Source organism: Pelobates fuscus, chromosome 13 (assembly GCF_036172605.1).
Source record: "Pelobates fuscus isolate aPelFus1 chromosome 13, aPelFus1.pri, whole genome shotgun sequence".
NCBI classification, from domain to species: domain Eukaryota; kingdom Metazoa; phylum Chordata; class Amphibia; order Anura; family Pelobatidae; genus Pelobates; species Pelobates fuscus.
This window is the reverse complement of record NC_086329.1, coordinates 27,979,135-28,000,349: the sequence shown is the minus strand read 5'-3', so window position 1 is coordinate 28,000,349 and position 21,215 is coordinate 27,979,135. Positions and strand designations below refer to the sequence as shown.

The 21,215-nt window shown below is 37.8% G+C and overlaps 1 protein-coding gene across 2 annotated transcripts in view; it reads right to left on the bottom strand.

The window, feature by feature from the left end:
* RASGRP1 (RAS guanyl releasing protein 1) overlaps nucleotides 1-20,927 on the bottom strand; it is a 43,708-nt gene extending 22,781 nt beyond the window's left edge. For both annotated transcript variants that reach the window (XM_063439916.1, XM_063439917.1), the window contains exons 1-2: nucleotides 20,484-20,927; nucleotides 4,895-5,076 (exon numbers count right to left, since the gene is read on the bottom strand). In XM_063439916.1, coding sequence (XP_063295986.1) covers nucleotides 4,895-5,076; nucleotides 20,484-20,578 — 277 coding nt within the window. In that variant the 5' untranslated portion in view covers nucleotides 20,579-20,927. The remainder of the gene's footprint in view (nucleotides 1-4,894; nucleotides 5,077-20,483) is intronic.
* Between the last annotated feature and the right edge of the window lie 288 nt (nucleotides 20,928-21,215).

The following is a 21,215-nucleotide window of genomic DNA, read 5'->3' as shown; positions in this document are numbered from 1 at the left end:
GTTTCCAGCGATGCTTGGCCAGCAAGGCTCTCTGGACATCATGGGAAATGAAGTAACCAAACATCTAGGGGGGTGGCAAGGTTTGCCCTTCCCTGCCACTACAATTAGGTGTAGTAGTTATGGTGCTTAGATTGTCCCTTTAAGATTGTTAGAATACTGTGACTAAACAGTCTTACATTCTGCCAAGATCAAGTATGTTTACCAAAGAGTTATAAAAGCCACTAAGACTCTAGGGCTCCCAATTAATTAGAGAGCATCACTCATTTCAGTAGCTGGCAGTCACCAAGACTTTGAGAACCAAATATCTCACAAACAATCTAAAACAAATCCAAAAAATGTGGCTAATGTACTAAATAATATACTTGTATATCTCTCACCCACATCCTAGTATACTATATACACTATACAAACCATGCAAGCTTACAATCAACCAGCCGCCAAAAAATAAATAAATAAATATATATTTATTTTAAAGAAAATGGCAATGTTCTAGTAAAATACAATTATGGTTATAGATATAAACCCAAAAAGGCAATAAAGCAGAATTCTAAAACCTACAGTGCTTCAGTTATTTGGATTCTAGAACTACAGGGACCTGATTGCATTCACAACAGGGTATGTCAAGAAAATATATATATATATCAAACCACAAAGGAAGAGCGCGCACCTGAAAGTTGAAAATGTAAAGTATTTAATGATGAATCTCAATGAACAAACAAAATAAGGAACCTGCACTTATCTGGTCCTGGTACATCCAGACCTATGGCTGGCTAACTCCACTCCAATGGTAAAACAATAATTGTAGTCCGGGCACTATGGCTGGCTTACTCCACTCCAATGGTAAAGCAAGAAATGTAGTCCAGGCACTCCGGATCTCTTATGCGGCAGTTTTATTTGAAAATCAGGAAAAACATGCAACATTTTTCAAGTCTGAACACTCTCTCTCGAAACGTTGTGTGTTTTTCCTGATTTTCCAATAAAACTGCTCCATAAGTGATCCTTAGTGCCTGGACTACATTTATTCTTTAAGGAGCAATAAACCGGATCTGGGAGGACAGTGTGGAGCAAGAACGAGACCTGGATGACATCTTCATCGAAGGCCCCCCCTCCCAAAGAGGTCATTGTCATCCAACCTGGTCTCAACGCAAACCCCACAAGATTGTAAAAACGTTTATACAGCATTGTGGACTTAGATCTTAGGATGTAAGGGACCTCATATTTTAATACACATTTGATGTATCCCTATTATGTCTTTACTAAACCTGCATGCTCTTTCTTCTGGAATGTAACCTATAAAGTGATAATTACACCTTTTAGTGTCATAAATAAAGTTTGCATAAGTACAAGTATAAGGCAACGCCTTAATTCCTGGTAGCAGGAATTATCTTTACATTATGATAAACGCTCCAAACAAGTGTGGTATTAAACCAAGATGTTCTAATACCTGAACATGTGGCAAAGGCCTTTTCTTTATCACAACGCATCTCTCGGTTATTAATACTCAGTAAGCCATAACCACAAACATCTCCTTCGCAATGCCCTGCTCATCTTTCTCAACTAACCACAAATGAGAAGACCTACTAATCCTTCACAAGTGAGCTGCAGACATCAGGACTATTGCCACAAGGAGTAATATATCCTCATTCAATGATCTTATTGAGCACACAGTAACAGAGATTGTAGAACCCTCCAGAGTCCACAGATAATGAAACATAAATCCTTACAGTTTTGGTGTATAGAACATGCCCCTGCAGTCTCACTGCTCAATTCTCTGCCATTTAGGAGTTAAATCACTTTGTTTATGAACTCTAGTCACACCTCCCTGCATGTGACTAGCACAGCCTCCCTAAACACTTCCTGTAAAGAGTCAGCTACAGTTTATCCATCCTTTATTGCAAGTTTTGTTTAATTTAGATTGTCTTATCCCCTGCTATGTTAATAGCTTGCTAGACCCAGCAAGAGCCTCCTGTATGTGTTTAAAGTTCAATTTACAGAGAAAGAGAAAAAAATGTTTAAGGTAAATTACATCGGATTGAAAGTGAAACCAGTTTTTTTTTAATGCAGGCTCTGTCAATCAGAGTCAGGGGAGGTGTGACAAGGGCTGCATAAACAGAAACAAAGTGATTTAACTCCTAAATGGCAGTGAATTGCGCAGTGAAATCTGAGAGACATGATCTACACACAAAAACGGCTTCATTAAGCTAAAGTTGTTTAGGTGACTATAGTGTAGCTTTAAAGTACACCACTTCAGCAAAGTATCATCTTGAAGAATGATGGAGCGTTATTAAGAACAGGCAAGTAAACCAACCTCTCAAACTATGTGGGCTATTTACTGGGCATCTCTTTTATTTCACAATTAATTAAGTCTGCTTATAATTATTCCTCGTGTTGAAAAATATCAAAGCCACCTCATTCTGGGCTTAAAAGACGCACAACATGGGTATTTTTCAATGTATGTGTGACTTTGGACAATTCATTTGTTATGAAAAGAGAATAAGAATATTGTATCCATAAAACAAAAATGCCACTACAAAGACCAATTTATAACCACAAGGTTACGTTTATATCCTCCTTATTTATTGCCACATTAATTAGTCCAATGTTATGACCGTATCAATGTAAGTTCCTCAGGGAAACATTTTGATAGACGCCCTAAACTAGCAGAGGTCCCTGCTTGCCTCTATATGATATTCTACCCAATGCATATATAATGTTAATTGCTTCAAAGACCAATCAACAAAGTGTCCTAAAATAAAACACTATTGATTAGGCACCGATGAAGTGTCCTGCTTCAAAAAGAATCTGGAACTGCGACATTTGAGTTCCGTATTCAAAGGTTGGTGTGAGATAAAAAGATCTCAAATTATAGAACAATTTGAACACATACAGATGAAGTCTTATCCAGATCCCCAATACAACCTAAATTGGTCTCCTATAGCTAAAGCAATTATACAAATGTCATGTCAATGTAGTACTAATTCATTTCACTTAATATCATATTATGCATAGGAGTCTAATTACTAGTCCCAAATTCCGATTTATATATACAATTTGACCAGTTTGATGCATGTAGCGAAGGATACAGGTTTCTTAAAATATTGAACAAAACTCTTTATCATGGTACCCAGATTTCCGCTTTGAGGAGAGGTATTTATATGAGATCTATATCCGCACTGAAATCAGCGATTCTTGGTCCTAAAGGGGCTACGACAAATGATGGCAGTGACAATTACAGGTTTCCTTTAATAAAAGCAGGGCTATATAGTGCTATCAGAGCTAAACACACAGGATCTCTCATACGGACAGAACGTGTTTTGAAGGCCTGATTGTGATTTTAACAAACATTGGCATGTGGTTCTCAAGGGGTTAAAATAGACATAGATCCTCTTGCAGGATGCATTGTATTTTTATGATACTTTGAAGGATGCATTTCCTTTACAAGCTTCCTCTTACAAGTAATTCAGAGCAAGCAGTGTGCTATATAGTCTTTTCTAACTCTGCTGTTTCTAGAAGTGGGTTGTAATCACCAAAGCAACAGCTTTAGCATTGTATTGCTGCTGGAGAGGACAAGATAAGTGTTGCCTTGTGCATGGTATAACTTCTATCTATCAGGAAAGAATCCAAAAGGAACAGCCACGATTAGAAAATGGAATTCTCTCTCAGAACAAAACGGACACAAAATTCAGGGCAGCACTTTACATGTCATGTCTATCAGTAATCAACATGTGGAAGCGGTGTGTGTGTGTGTGTGTGTCCGGCACGCATGGTGGCTTTTGCAAGCCTTGAGAAAATTGGTCTTCTTCTTAACTCTGTTTAGATCAGAGAGATGTTCAACCCAGACAGATTCGTCATTATACATTTTTAAAATGTGATAAATATCAGCAGTCAAAATATCGAGACAGCAAATGATGAAACAATACGTTGACTCAAAGCGTGCTCGAAGCACCATAACAACTCACTGGAGACTTCATCCAATCCAACTTTGGGGGCACAAATAGGCTGAAAGCACTGCATTCACCTGCCCCTTTCAGTGTTAGCCTATCGTATACTCTAATGGTCATACAACTTTGAGAGTCTAAGTCCATTTCTGTATTAGCCAAGTCTCTCCAGAGGGGCTAGGCTTTAGATGCTGAGAGAGACCCATTTTTGGCAAACTGCTCAAAAACAGTTTGACACTAACTTTTGATGCACCATAACCACTAGATCTTCTTGTAGTGATTAAGGTGCAGAGTGCCCCTTTCTAGTAAACTTTTTAATATGAGCAAGGTCGTCATTAAATCTAAAGGTCAGAAATTAGCCAATCAAATGTAAGACCATTGTTAAACTTGTCCCTAGAGAGCCCTAATCTCTGTTTGACATTCAGGGTTTCTCTAAATAACACACAATCCAAAGAGAAATACAGTGTTTAATTAAGCAATACATTATCCAGACATTAGGTGACCCTGAGGCTCATAAGTTGTTCTAATGCCTGTAAATCAAATTATGTTGTGGATAATTCTCCCGTAACAATGTTTCTTTGCTAATCACTGTTAAATTGAAAATGCAATGACATACAAGAAGATAATGGTTTCACTAGTGTTTAATGTAAACAAGACCAAAAAAAAAAAAAAAATGAGTCAGGATTCTGAAGAAACTCGGCATATATGGTTGTTGCTAATCTAAAACAACTATCATCCTCAACCATCGCACAACTGTTATTAAACTTTAAAGGGACGTCTCAAAATGTGTCCAATCAGGACCCACTTAGGAAACAGTAAAACAAGGTAAACATTACTTTGTGAATGAGGATCCTTTGTTTTGCTACAAAACTATATCATTTTTTGTTTATCCCCCAGCATTCTAATCATAAAATTACAGCCAACACACAGATTAAAATGGATCATCAAAAACTCACCAAAGGTTTGAATACATATCTGTATGAGGTCATCCAAGGTGGCTCCTTTGGAAAGCTGTCCAAGAGGCATCATCACCCTTAAAGGAGTGACGGTCGGCAGCTTGGAGTTGGATGCAGGCTGGAGGATATGCTTCAGCTCCAGAGCCAGTTTGGGGATGGTAGTACAGCCATGTGCAGGTCTACTGAAGAAATAAAAAAAGAGCTAGACTGAGCATCACAGCAGCACTTATAGTGGTGTCATTGGACAGGAGGAAACCCCTCCAAATACATGATAGATAGATAGATACTTGGCACTGCCCTCTCCGAGTCACTAATATAACTTGATTTGCTCCTAGACCCGCATTGAATGTATATAAAAGAAAAGGGGTGCACTCTTAGGTCTTTTTTACCATGTTTAATTCAAATAAATGAGTTACATATCACAGAATATCCTTGATCAAGATTTTCACTCGTTCTGGCCTTTTTTTCCAAGACCGAATAGTGCACTGCTTTTCAAATATATTTCGAATTCGAACATTTAAAAAAAAGTTAGATTAAGTTAAAACACAACAATTACACCCTGCAGAAGAATATTTTGCTTTCCAAAGCAAACTTTAATCATTTATTTTATATAATTGTAAATAAGAAGAAAAAAAAAAAAGCTATAAATAAATAATAATGTATACATTAATTGTACTCTAAATTAAGCTATACCATCCTAAACCAAAAAGTCAGGCAAAAGACAGTGGATGGTTATTGGAGAGTGTCTGCAGCCGTTAATCTGCAATGGTAGAATTAGAATACATTGGATAATAAATGGTATAATTAGCCATTGAGTAAAGCATGACTGTCTGCAAGCACCCGACCTGAATAACCTTGATAAGTACAAACTATCTCAAAAGTAGAGTTTTTGCCAGTTGTTTGATTGGTTTTTACCATCTGTAGGGAAATGAAAGTTGCAAAACATCTCATATCTGCTTTTATTTATCTACACAACTTTCAATATTAATCACGAGAGTTATTTGCAATAATAGACGTGTTCTGCAGAGACCAAGCAAGGAAAATAAGTAAATACATTTAAAAAACAAAAATCATACGGTCATGTTTAGTGATGGCGAACATTTGACATGTGAGATGCCATAGACTATGTTTTGCTACCTGTGTATCTCATACCTCCCAAGAGTCCATAATTAGGAGGGACAATCCCTATTTAAAGTCCAAATCCCTCTTATGTTATAAAGTTTAATTTTACTAAGCTAGAATGCCTCACATTCTCACACTCGAAAGTGATTTTATTGAAGACACCTAATTAGTGGTATGTAGAAGTCATATTTAAAAATTAAATAAACCTATATTAGACTGCAAGTTTAAATGCAAGGCTGCAAAAACTTACAATATTTGTTTACTTGCCGCACAAACTAGGTTATTAAAACTTTATTGTCCAAAGCATTACAGAATTTATCAGCACTATATAAAATAATTCTAATTCTATAGAATACAACTCTTAATATTAACCCCTTAGTGACCAGAACGTTTTTACATTTTCTTACCGTTGAGGACCACGTCTCTTTTTACATTACTGCGGTGTTTGTGTTTAGCTCTTACTCATTTACTGTACCCACACATATTATATACTGTTTTATCTCGCCATTAAATTGTCTTTCTAAAGATAAGATACCATCATATAATATCATTTACTATAAAAAAGATATATAAAATATGATGAAAAAAATTTGAAAGAAATACTTTTTCTAATTTTGACCCCCAAAATCTGTTACACATCTAATTTTTGTCCTGAGTTTAGACATACCCAATGTTAACACATTCTTAGCTTTTTTTTGTGCAAGTTATAGGGCAATAAGTACAAGTAGGACATTGCTGTTTCAAGATATATATTTTTTAAATTTATCAATAGTGACATTGTAACACTGTTATCTGTCATAAATCTCTGACAGATCTCACACCTCACATGTACATATTTTTTTAAAGTTGACAACACAGAGTATTCAATATGGGTATGTCCATTTTTTTTAGTAGCCACTTGGTCACAAACACTGGACAAAGTAAGCATTTATATTTGTTTGTTTGTTAAAAATGCAAAAAACAATTATGAACACTAACTTTGGCCAGTGTTTGTGATTAAGTGGCTACTAAAAAAGACTGAACATACCCCATTTGCAATACCTTGGGTTATCTTCTTTTGCAAATGGTATGCCATCATGGAGTAATTCTCATTCCTGGGCTACCATAAGCTCTCAAAAGCAACATAACCAATCTGGCAAATTTCAATGTGAAAAAACGGAAAATCAAGCCTTATATTTGACCCTGTAAGTTTCAAAAACTCTATAAAACCTCTACATGGGTTTAACCTCTACAAACATTAGTGTTTCAAAACAGTAAAACATATCACAACAATGATATCATCAGTGAAAGTGCTGTTTGTGTGTGAAGAATGCAAAAAACGTCACTTTCACTGACAATATCATCGCTGTGATAGGTTTTACGGTTTTACAATATTTGTGTTCAGCGAAGTCTCTTGAGTAAAACAGTACTCCTTCATGTACAGGTTTTAGGGTGTCATGGAAAGTTACAGGGTTAAATACAGTGCTAGCAAATTAAATTATCTGGCTTTCGGCCTGGGTGGTCAGGCAGGTCCCTCAAATTGCAATCAACAAAATTAATTATGTAAAAATATTACAAAAATATGCACGTAGAATTTAAATATATATACATATTTATATATTTGAAGTCTACGTGCAGGCCCGGACTGGCCATCGTGACACAGGATCTCCTCTGCCGATCTATGCAGGGTCCGTGCTATCCGAGCCTGGGCCCTGCTGCATTCCATGACGGCCGGTGGGGAGATCATAGATCTCTCTCACCAGCCCACTTAAATAGACATGCGGCTGGGGAGGGAGCAGCTCCGCCTGGTTCATCTAGCGAGACCTGGAGTGTTGCCATGGCAACGCCCCCGATCTCGCTAGAGTTCACTCACCACTAGCTCCATGGCAGCACTGTCCCTCCCTCCCAGGCTAAAGGTAAGAAGGGAGAGGAGATACAACACTCTCACACACATAGCACCAGCGGAGGAACAGCGGTGATCGGGTAAGTAAGAGGGAATACCACGGACGTACTAGGTACTTCCGAGGTCCTTGAGGGCCGTTTTTGTCGGACGTACTTTGTACGTCCACGGTTTGGAAGGGGTTAAAGAACACTATAAGGCCAGAAACACAAGCATGTATTCCTGACTCTATAGTGTTAAAAAAATACTCTCTCACCCTTCTTGCCCCCCTGAATATAGTAAAATCATACCTTTATTCCAGTCTGCTGCTGCTTGCTTTGCCCCTGATCTGTCTCCTTGGCTGACATCATCAGAAGTGGTGATCTCAGCCAATCATAATGCTTTCCGATAGGAAAGGAGGCAAATCAGGGGCAGAGCCAACACAAGCCTAACACAGCCCTGGCCACTCAGCATCTCCTCATAGAGATGCATTAAATCAGTGCATCTCTATGAGCAAAGTGTGTGTTCACTACCCCAAGAAGCATCTCTAGTAGCCATCTGAGGAGTGGCCAGTGGAGGTGTCCCTAGGCTGTAATGTAAACGCTGCATTTTATCTGAAAAGACCGTGTTTACTGCAAAAAGCCTCCAGGGACTGATTATACTCACGAGAACAAATTCAATAATAAGCTGCAGTTGTTCTAGTGACTATATTGTCCAGTTAATTTCAGACGATACTGAAATTTGGATTTTTCTAAAAACCAATTGCTCCCTGCCTCCCCTCCAAAAAACAAAACAAACCATAAACACACCAAGGTAGATAAAGTGAGTTTAACAAATATATTACCTGGACATTGCAGGCATTAAAATAATACATGAAATATATTACATGAATAAAATAAATAAAAAGTTATGGTATAAGGTGTTTTTAGAATCCTGGTGTAATACGTTTTTAAGATCAGTTAAATCTAGCATTAATGGTAAAGGTTTTTGTTTACCTCCCTCACTATGTGCAATTATCAACAACTAAATGCTAAATACATATAATAGCGTAAATTTAATACAAAGTCTGAAATTCTAATGGCAAGGTATTTTATAAAAAATGTAGGCTTATGAAAGCCCACGTTTCAATCACAATAATAAATAAATAAAACATAACATGCCTTTTCACAATGGTCCATATGTATCAAAACTAAACATGTGCTATCATGGGACAACATGATACATCTTGAGAGATAGTCTGTTGGTTATTATGGCAATTTCTCTTTATTTAACACTTTGCCCCAGACTACAACCTCTTCTCCCCTGATAAATGTTGCTATATAAGAATAAAGTGTTTAACCAAGAAAGGTACATTCAGATTATTCTGGTTTCCAAGTACATCCTGGGTATGTTCCTATTATCCAAATTAAATGGTACTCATGTGTAATTTCTTCTTAAGAATCACCTTACAACGCTCCTAAGATACGATTTTGGTCAAACTGGGCTAGAAAAACCGATCCAACTTAAGCAGACATATTGTTTACAAGTTTCTGGAATTATTCTAAAGTTTGTAATTACTATAATTATTATACTAGAAAACAAATCTGCTGCTATGTTTGTTACAGCAGTAATACTATAAGTTGTTATTCTCATTTCTAAACGTTCTTATCCTCATAAATGTTTTTTAAACCAGCTTCACTGTCACAAAGACATGAAGCTATATTGCAGAGTCAAAAGTAAACAGACACGACAAGAGGTGGCCAACTGCTAGGAGCAGCTGTCATTCTCTGTGAAACTTGGATTAATTAGCTGAAAGTAAGCTTCTGTTTCCACATACTCCCTGCTGCCAATTCTTTAACACCCTTCAGACATTGGTTTGATGTATATTTTATTTCCCATTGCCTTCCTGCTCAATAGATCCCATTTCTGGAAAACATTCTAAAGTGCGGCCCATAAGAGTTTAATTCATATTCTGTAACGCAATGTGCCTTTTGGACACATCTAGTTTCATTAAACATAAATTTCAGCATTTTAACCATTTACCATTTCCGAAAAAGTACTTGATACCGAAAAATGCATCCAGAGATGACTCAATTTATACTCTCCCCCATCTTTGTTGGTTATAATGCTAAAGCCAATAGAGATATACATTTCTCTTCCAAAAGCTACTACTACTACTACTACTACTACTACTAATACCTGGAAGCGTGTTGAAATTGACAACTCACCCCCCTCTTTTCAAACAGTAAAAAAAAGTTTCAATGGGTCCCAACATTCCTACAGTCAGAATAGAGGAGGAGTAAATGGGCTCTACCGTTTCACTTTTAGAATTACATTAGCAGTCCCGTGATAAACATATGTGTAACATCGGATGGCGAATCTGGAACGGGACAAGATATATATATATATATATATATATATATATATATATATATATAAATAAAAGAAAAAGAAAAAATCCCATGCACTCACGCTTAGTAGTTCCTCATTAGCCGGGTGCCAAAGCCTGGACTCCAAAGATGTAAAGAAATGCCAAAAGGTAGCTGCTCACCGGTCTTTTAAAATTCAAATATTTTATTAAATCACATTAAAATCTGCAACTAACGTTTCAGCCCCCGCTCGGGATTTTCATCAGGGTCAAATATGATAGGACAACCATATTTGTCCTATCATATTTGACCCTGATGAAAGTCCCGAGCGGGGACTGAAACGTTGGTCGCAGATTTTAATGTGATTTAATAAAATATTTGAATTTTAAAAGACCGGTGAGCAGCTACTTTTTGGCATTTCTTTTTTATATTTATATATATATATATATATATATATATATAGATAGATATTACATATATAGAATGGAGCATATGGCATTTTATAATAAAACATGTTTTCGATACCTGAGAGTGAAAGTACTGCATTAAGTCCAGATTTAAATAAATACTCTTTGAATTGATTAACTACAAACACGTACATATATCTCCAAATGGACATATTCAGGATCAATTTGGCATTCGATAAGTGTGACAAAGTGACATTTTTAAACTGTTGCTATATCGGAAAACAGAGGTACCATTCATCAGTAAAAGTAGTGGTCTGTGGTCTTCCATTGTTATATAAGCCAAGTAACCGGATATTAAAGAATGACAAAGAGGATGAGAGATTCAATGAACTGATCAAGAGACAGAAGTACTATTCATAAGTAAAGAAAACCGTGATTTGAAAAGAAAAAAAACAAAAACACATGCTAGGTTACAGTAGCTTATAGTCTTTCCCCAAATTCTTCCCTTATGTTCAGTTAAGAATAAATTGTGATTATTTTGTCAACAGCCTATATTTAACTCTATGCATTGAAGATTTAAATCATACCTGCCAACCCTGTGTGTATAATGTACGATTATAAAAATACTAAAGAAAAAAAATATTTACATTTATCTCAATAAACCTATATGTCAACAGAAATTGTACAATATGCTTGATTTATGAGAATTTGCATTCCCAAAAATACCAGAAAGTTCCATTCAAAATACTACGGAGCAGTGTTTATTTTCAGTGTCATGCCTACAGCAGCACTTTATCAAATGTTCCCAAACACATCAAAAGGATTGCAGCGCATTGGATACCATATAATCTTGAATATTTCTGCAAGGAATGAATGACTAGAAGTTAATGTAAGCTGTGGGTTCATAAAAGAAAATGAGTGAAGAGTTGAACTGAGCTGACTTTATTAAAAGTTAAAATACAGAAGGATGGACATAAAGGGAAATAAATAGAAGGGACGCAGCTTAAGAATATGTTGGCTAGAGAGACGATTGAGGGAATGAGGCAAAAACAAGTGGAGAAGAAGGAGGGACTAGAATATAGGAAGGTTTGGGGATAAGTAGACAGAGGGCCCTGGTACAACGGAAAGGGTGGTAAAAGGAAACTGCTATAAAGGGAGGAGGGAATTTAAAAAAAGTTAGGTAAGAGAAGGGAGATGGCATTAACAAGGGAGTGTTAGTGGGGCATCCAGCTAAGAGACATGGGTGGATTGCAAAGAAAGATATGAAAAGAAAAGAACGATAATTAACAGTAGAATACGGGAAGAAGCATATAGAGCAAATATAGATAAAGAGAGACAATAAGTATTATCCTGCCGAGGGCTTTAAAGTTAAAATAACACTCCAAACACGCTGAGCTTGTTGAAGTGCTGGATGTGTACAGTGTCCTATTTGTTTCATTTCATAAAAGTGCAATTAAATGCGAAGACACACACTTCCGCAAACACACTTGTCTTTGACAGACTACTCAATACATGGTAATACAGTTTAGTTAGAGTCACGAGGAATAAGCCAAACTAGCAGCGTCTAGGATAACAGTAACAAACTGGACTGAAATAGACGACATATCACTGGTCCTTCCAGTGGACAGGTTTGAGGTACAATAGAGAGGAAATGTAGTCAAACACAAGCCTAGGTCTGGATAACAGAGAGACAGCAAAAACGAGAACTAGCCAGAATCAGGTAAACGTTAGATCAATAGTTAAAAAACTAATGTCAGAAACGGGTTACAGAGAAACTTAGAGGCAGGAACTAAGCCAAGGTCAATACCAGATATGTAACAATGAAACAAGGAATGCACTAAAGGGTACTGAGAACAAACACCATGCTAGGGCACAGTAAATGGGGCCAGAGGAGTTTAAATACGGTTATGTGTGCTTTGATTGGTCCACGTCATGCCTGTGACCCCAGAACGTGTGTGAACAGGGACGCCAGACTGACGTGGACCAACCTGTGCCAGGAAACAATGTTATATCCCCTGTGTGTCTTTAAGAACACGCTCCGTAAGCAAAAACATTCTCAGTGCTGGGATTTGAGCCACACAAACAGTTATTTCATTTGGCACGAAGTCCATGCAGAGGTTCCTGATCAGTTCTAGGACTGGGTAAGTATTGTTACAAGAAGTCTGTGATTGGACAGCCATGCACACACAGCTGGCATGAGAAGAAGCCTCTGACTATTTCCTGGCACAGACAAGAAAGTCTATAACGAGGAAAAAGGGGAGGTCTTCCAGTAGCTGCAGATACTAGATCTGCAGCTACTGCAAGCCACAATTTTATATACCCACAAAGAAACCATGCAAAAAAAATATGTTTTCTTTGTTGGTATATTTACTAAATGTTTTTTTTGTTTCTTTTTCTTTGATGGAGTGTTATTTTAATTCCAGCTCTGATGCTTCATAGATTGTCTAACTTTATCTGCATGTTTATCACCTGTTTAATATTATTCAGCATTCACCTGATCAGAGTTCAGCATTCACCTGATCAGAAAAGCTGTACTGGGATTTATTCCTTTTGTAAAAAATAACCTCAAACACAAAGTTATGTCTGAACTCAGGAAACGTCTAATAATATTGGCACATCATTGCCATGCCAACCCCACGGTCATACTGGCATATCAGTTCCTTGTAATAGGAAAGGCAAATAATTAATCACGCAGAACAAACAGATATAAGCACCCGTGCTAACATACCTTTCGACATTTCATACGTTATATGTTGGAGCATTTAGGATGTGTGACCAAGGTGTGTAATAACAGAGAATTAATTGTTCAATAACATAACCAATCTATACATTTGTATCATAAATTCATCCCAGTAACATTGTATCCGAATGTATACATCTTAAGCCCATACAATTTCGGCATCCTACTGCATTTAGGCTTAGTGCTCTAGTATTCTTATTAGCATGTACACAATGCCAGAACATTCTGCACCACCTTACAATTGCATGGAGGGATATAAACACTGCAAATAAATTACAAGTTTAACAGGATCAGAAATAGGAGGTAATGAAAGGAAATGACCAACTCCAGAGAGCTTTCAACCTAGAGGAAATGTGAATAAGACATATATGGAAATGGAAACAAGAGGAATAACATGTCAAAGGGGAGCAGAGATTATAACATCCGTGCAAAAGCTGTAGAGTGAAAATGTGAGTGAGAGTGAAAGTCACAGAAGAGCCAGTAGTGTGGAGTGAGTCAGAGGACACTCTGGTGTTAAAAGGACACTATAGTCACCAAAACAACTTTAGCTTAATTAACCCCTTAAGGACCAAACTTCTGGAATAAAAGGGAATCATGACATGTCACACATGTCATGTGTCCTTAAGGGGTTAAGCAGTTTTGGTGTATAGATCATGCCCCTGCACTCTCACTGCTCAATTCTCTGCCATTTAGGAGTTAAATCACTTTCTTTATGCACCCTAGTCACACCTTCCTGCATGTGACTTACACAGCCTTCCTAGACACTTCCTGTAAAGAGTCATTTAATGTTTACACTTCATGCCATTTAAGTAGTCTGGGTGCACTGTCCCTGTTCCCTTTTGTTTTTGAGAATAAGACTAAGACTGTCTCTAGTGGCCGGCTACCAGACTACTGCAGTTTCACGGAGTTTGACTTTGTGAAACAACACTGGACATACAGGGTCAAGCAAAATCCCATAGAAAAGCATTGAGTCAATACTTTCCGATGGAGAAGGCCTAATGCACGTGCTCGATGTGCCCCCCAACAGAAAGGTTTTTATTTTTTTTATTTTCATGGGGCAGAGGGATCTTTTTATTCCCAACATTAAACTATTCCTTTAAACTTTTTGAAGAAATATGTTTAGACGGTGTACATAAAGCACATTATCATGAGTAGAGTTGTAGACCGTTTGTAGGCAGATATCCGGATTTTTATTTGGAAAAGATGCAAGGTTGCCAAGAGTGAGTGTAAAGAGAAGATGGCTTAAACTAAACGCTGGGGGGGGGGGGAGGGGGGGAGAGAGGGTTCCAACTGTAACAGGTAGTGGAGAGGATGAGGAGAAAGAAAAGTAGACTATGAACAAGTGCTGAAAGGGGCAGTGAAAACAGGGAAAAAAACTCTCATGAAGTCTAAGGTGTGACTGTTTTAAGAAGGAACATATGACAAAAAGCAGCAGTGAGGTTGAGAAGAATTAATAGAGCATAACGACCTTTGGATTTAGCCGTGATAAAATGGCTGTGTCACTTTGGCTATGGATATTACAGCAGAATCCACGGAGCAGAGACCAGATTGGAGAGGGATGCATTTGAGAAAACAGATTTGAGACAAAAGGGAATCGTGATACGGCTTGGTAGAGAGAAACATTAGCTCAAGAGCTGACTTTTTTTGGATGGCAATGACAATTATATATGTTTGAGGAAATGGGGACAACATCAGAAGAGAAATATAGATTAAATATATTAGTGGAGGTTACAAGGGGGGAAAAAACATTAGAGTTCAAAGGAAAGTAATCAAGGGGATACCTGATGGGTGAGTTGAGAAAAGAGCAAAATCCTATACTGGCTGTGGAGAAGGAATTTAAAGGGACACTACTATAGTCACCAAAACAACTTTAGCTTAATGAAGCAGTTTTAAAGTATAAATCATGTCCCTGGAGTTTTATTACTCAATTCTATGCCACTTAGGAGTTAAATCACTTTTGTTTCTGTTAATGCAGCCCCAGCCACACCTCTCCTGGCTGTGACTGACACAGCCTGCATGAAAAAAAACACATAGGTTTTATTTTCAATCAGAATTATTTTAAGTTTTTATCTCCTGCTTTGTAAATTGACCTTTAAACACACACAGGAGGCTCCTGCCAAGGTCTAGCAAGCTATTAGAAGTGTGGGAGGTAAGGAATTCTAAATTAAACAGAATTTGCAATGGGAAATTTTCAATGAGCTGAAGTGGTCTGGGTGCCTCCATTGTCCCTAAAAATAGTGTAGTGAATATGGAGTATGTAAGCCATCATTAAAGGTGGTGTTTTATTTCGCACACCACTTTCATATCAGTATTTGGTTTGACACATGACAGGAAATTAGAGTAGCTTTCTGGCAACATGACAGGAAGTCAGTGCATCGCCATAGTTACACGTGTAAGCAGGAAGTAAATATTGGGATATTTGGAATCCCAACTGAGAATGTTAATATTTGATTAAATATTGAACCATACACCTTGTATATTTGTAAACACATTATAAGTATAACAAAATAATTTGTATAATACAGTGTTTAATCTCCACAAACTAACTTTGCTAAATAAAAAAAATCAAGTTTAATAAAATATTTTAGCAAATATGAACATACCCATTGTCAAGATGAAATATTCAGCAATCTATCTTCCATTATCAATTATTTACTCTGAGTATCAAAATGTGTTTTTCAGTTATTTTATTTGCTTGTTCAATGTATAGCACTGCAATGTGTTATTAACCCCTTAAGGACCAAACTTCTGGAATAAAAGGGAATCATGACATGTCACACGTCATGTGTCCTTAAGGGGTTAAATACCCCTATCATTTTTAATGTCAAATAATTGAACCAAAACAGACCATGCTGGGTTTAGAGCTTAATTGGCCCGGTACTGAAAATCATGATGGGCCTAATTACAGATTTTTTTATCATTTTTTTTTATAAGGGAAACAAACTAGTTTTCCTGACATTATAGCTTCCCCATTGTGCGGCGCTGAAGGGGTTAATAACCCCTTCAGTCACTTATGTCCCTGGCCGCTGGCTCAGCTCTGCCCACGCTCCTCCCCTGCCGATGTCCACCGGCGGGGGAGACCTGATGTGCAGGCGCAGCAATGGCCAGGCTCACATTAGGATCTCCCCATAGGAAAGCATTATTATGTCTGAGCGGATATGGTCTGGGTGCCTACAGTGTCCCTTTAACTAGAATGTCCTAAAATAACTATACTTCCACAGGTGTTCCACAACTGATAAAGTAGTCTCAATTTGGTACCCGTGTCTTGCCTGCCTAGGTTATTTGTTATCCTGTTTCTTAGTACTCCAGAAAAATCTCTTACTTTGCAAATGTTGTCCCCCATGAAAGCAATAGGAGAAAGCATGATGCTGCCGAGTGTGCTAGTGATGCACCGTGCATAGGTGGAGGAATGTCAGTAATTTATAGGAGGAGTGTCTGAGATATATTTATATCCTTGGAATCAATATAATCGGAATCCCAACTGAGAATGTTAGGCAATGTTTCAAAAAATATTTTTATCTCATTCTCTTTTGCTAGATCCATGTTTTACAATGTATCTTTCTGTTCATTTTTTGTACGTTCTTCTGTGTTTGAATAGTAACTGTAGTCTGCTTAAAATGGGAAAAGTAGTTGCTCCAAATAAAACAAAAAATAACAATAAATGTCTATTTTTAAGAGCCCATGTGGCATTTTTCAAAATGATGTACACACCCTCTGTATCACGCCCTCCACATCTTAAACCTGTCTCTACCTGAACTCATCTTACAAACAAAATTTCAACAATAAACTTTGAAATCTTAATTTGTCTATTTCCTTTTATTCTTACTAGCACTCAGAAACGGACTTCTGGTATTCAGTCTGGCACAGAGTAAGAGGAGGAAGAGGATGTGTTACATACTGGGTTGTGAGAGAGGTAGAAACAGCATGGAAATTTGCATAGTACAACTTTCAGTTAACTATTTGATGACCAATTTGCTCCCCTGCATTCTTAGTGATAATAATCTGCAAATGCCCTTAGAGGAATTTAAAAACAAAAAAACAAAAACAAGCAAAACAATAAAAAAAATATAGCCACATGCACCGTCACATTGTTAAAGGAACGCTCATCTCAGTGCCCCCTTTTACCATACAGTTGAAAACATTGGCGTTCAGCAGGAATGGCAACATTTCTATTGCAGTATTAAGCTGCCTCTAGTGCAGGTGTAGGCACCCTTTGGCACTCCAGATGTTTTTGGACTACACCTCCCATGATGCTTTGCCAGCATTATGAGTGTAAGAGCATTATGGGGGATGTAGTCCACAACATCTGGAGTGCCGAAGGTTGCCAATCCCTGGTCAGTCTAGTGGATGTCATATTGACAGCCACTAACAGTAAAATAAAGTAAAACTCTGCTATTTTGGTCAGGTGGTCTCTAGAGACCATCCGATTGGTGCAGCACGGTGACATTGATGATCTCAGCCACAGAGATGATGCTTGAGCAGGGAGATCAGTGCGATGAAGGGGGAAAAGAGGTAAGTAAACTCACTCTTTTTTAACCATGACAAGGCTGGCCCAGTAACCTTAACAGTGACTAGGGTACTATAGTGTTAAAAATACACAGCTGTATTCTTTTTCAAATTATTTTAACATTTTTCAAAACAATTTCAAACAGAAAAAAAAACAAAACACAACAACTAAATTGGGGAGCAAAATAGGAAGGGGGTAACAAACCTAAAAGGAAGGGGGGCTTCCTTTCATAAAATACAAATTTTTATTATCGTATTATGTACATAAGGATAGTGTTTCTTTAATGCATTTTATTGTAAAAGTTGGTGGCTGAAGGGAGATTCACAATTATTTAATTACTATAATTTCTTCCTTTTTTTTTTTAAGGTAAGGTTTCAATCAATAGTTGGGGAGAATTTGAGTTTATGTTGATGACAAGTGATAATTGCCAGGTGCACAGCCCCATTCAAACAGAATACACAATGTGTGCCATCCTTAAAGGGACACTATAGTCACCAGAACAACTACAGCTTAATGTAGAAGGTTCTGGTGCGTATAATAGCTCCCTTAAGGCTTTTTTCATGTAAACAGTCTTTTCAGAGAAAAGACAGTGTTTACATTGACCCTAAGGACACCTCCAAATGGCCACTCTTCAGATGGCCACCGGAGGGGCTTCCTGGGTCAGTGCTGACCAAAAAAAAGCTGCCCAGACATTCAGCGTCCCCACGCACTGCACGCAGATGCAGAATTTTCCACATAGAGATGCATTGATTCAATGCATCTCTATGAGGAGGTCCTGATTGGCCAAAACGGCATTTGGCCCTGCCACCTATGGGAAAGCATTTGATTGGCTAAAAAGCAGCCATTTTGATGATGCCACAAAGGGGGCGGAGCCTGCGCCGGCAGGCCTGCGCGGCGCTGGAAATAAGGTGAGCTTTAAACTTTTATAGGGGGGCTGAGGGGGGGTAAGCCACCTAAATGGGTTTAGCACTATAAGGTCAGGAATACGTTTGGTCATATACATGACCCTATAGTGATCCGTTATGTATCATATGATGGAAAGATCAGTTTACATGGTGCAATCAGTAACTGACTATGGTGGAATATTGCAAATTTTGGGCTAAATTAGAAAAATATTCAACTCCGCTGCAATTTCATTTATATTATTGTGCCACAAAATTAGAAAATTTCAAAGTGTGTGAATTATGAGAAATTCTAAGTGAACGTCAAACATTAGGCCAAAAAAAATCCTTCAAATCTGCTAATATTTCAGTTCATTTATATTGGCCTAAACGTTGAAAATGGCATTGAAGTCCTGCCTTGAAATTCCCACTTTAATAGAATTACCCTGTTAGTGATGCCGATGAAGTCCAAAATGTATAGTTTTTAGTTTCATGCATTTTGTAAATCTGTAAAAACGTAACATTATCCACTTACTGTGTTCAAACGGATACGGTTTACTTATACATAAAACAAATAGATTAAATACATAGAATAATACTACAATGTTTAGAGTTTGCGGTCCTCAGAATTCACAGTCAGAGGTGGATCAGAACTAAAATCTGACAATTTAGACAATCATAGTGTAAGGGGCATTAATGGTATTTAATTATCCTATGCAATGGTCTTAAGCACCAGGTCCCTGTCCAAAAAGTCCAACAAACCAGTCTCTGGGGACAATGTATTCTAACTATATTAAAATAAATCTGTAGATGGCAGTAATCAACGCTATTCTAATTCTGTCTGCTTTATAGGTGATCAGCAACCTTGAAGAAACTCCGGAAAACCTTTATAATGTACAATACACTGAGAGGTTGCCAAACAACACACACACAGGAAAGACATTCCATTTTCCTTGTTTTATAGAACGCTGCTCCCATCACCCTCAGCCAATGGCAGCTGCAGTCTGTAATGCATGCAGCTTTTCTGGATGTCCTGCATATTCAGGAGCTGACTACATGTTGGATGAGAATGTCCCAGGAGATAGAAAAAAAAAACCCCACAACATGCAATCTAAACATATATTTTCAATTAAATATCCATGTCCCTATAGTTTAACCTGGACATTGCATTTCTGTCCTGAACTTTAGAAAACAAACATAAAAATGTTCTACTTCTGATCCACTATACCTCGTATTACATAGTAATCATTTCATATTCAGCATTACAAGCAATGGCCATGGTTACAAAGCATTAGCAGGATCCTATGTCCAAAATCACAGCTTATATCATATCACTGGTGTGTTTGTATTGAATGGTCTTTTTCCCACATTGTACAGCGCTGCGGAACATGTTGGAGCTTTATAAATGCCAGTAATAAATAAATAAATGAATGCCTGTAAAAGAATAATATCATAGATCTCTAACACTAATCAAGCAGTGAGTGACTTTATACAGAATATAACTCGGGTACAAGCAATAGACACCCCCCTCATTGGAACATGGCTTATAATAATATCACACACGTTGAATTGTGCATCTACAGATGTGTCCAGATTTTATTTTGGAAATCATTATTAATACAATGTATCAGTCCGTGCTCCTGTGCCCCCAGAGACACAGCCAGCCCAGTGAGGGAGGTGTGATCCAGCCACATACAGAGTGTAAGAATGATCTGTTAGTACTTACGGTAGGTCCTTCTTTTTGCCTACAGTGCCCATGAAGAATATGTTGTTGTATCCTCCTGAGTGATCTGCAGTCCCAGCACTCTGTCTGTACCCCATCCTGGGAATAAAGGCTCAACCAGAGGCTGATTATTGGTCTACACCCAAACACACCTCCCTGTGCCCAGTTCTGCAAACAAACTCACACATCATGCACAGAGATCTTCTAATCCTTCCTCCCCCCAAATAGACCTGGGGTTCTGCAACAATGCAATGTCTATGATAACCCCCTGCTGTCTGAAGGTTCTAAAGATGTAACAGCACTGATACACAGAACATTAAACAGAACTTCTCCCCTTTACTTCTGACAAGTTAAACGGATACCCAATGCCTTCCCCCTCCCATTCACACACACTCTCCTCCCACTCAATCACACACACAATGATGTTGAATTAACCCTTATGTGTCACACACACATTCACAATGTCAGCAAGTGACTTGCAGCAAATCGATACATAGTAAATCCAGAATGTCACCAGCCTGACTTGCAGAAAATCTATATACTGCATCCCCTCCCCCCTGCTCTCACAGTGCACCCCACCAAACAGACATTATAACGAGGTGTAATTCTTTACTTCTGTATCTACACTGAAATTCAGAGGGAGAGCAGGGATTTGATTGTAATTTATATCCATGATAAACAGAACACAATGTATTGTACCAGTGGTCTCCCAGCCTGCTCCTCATCCATACTCCA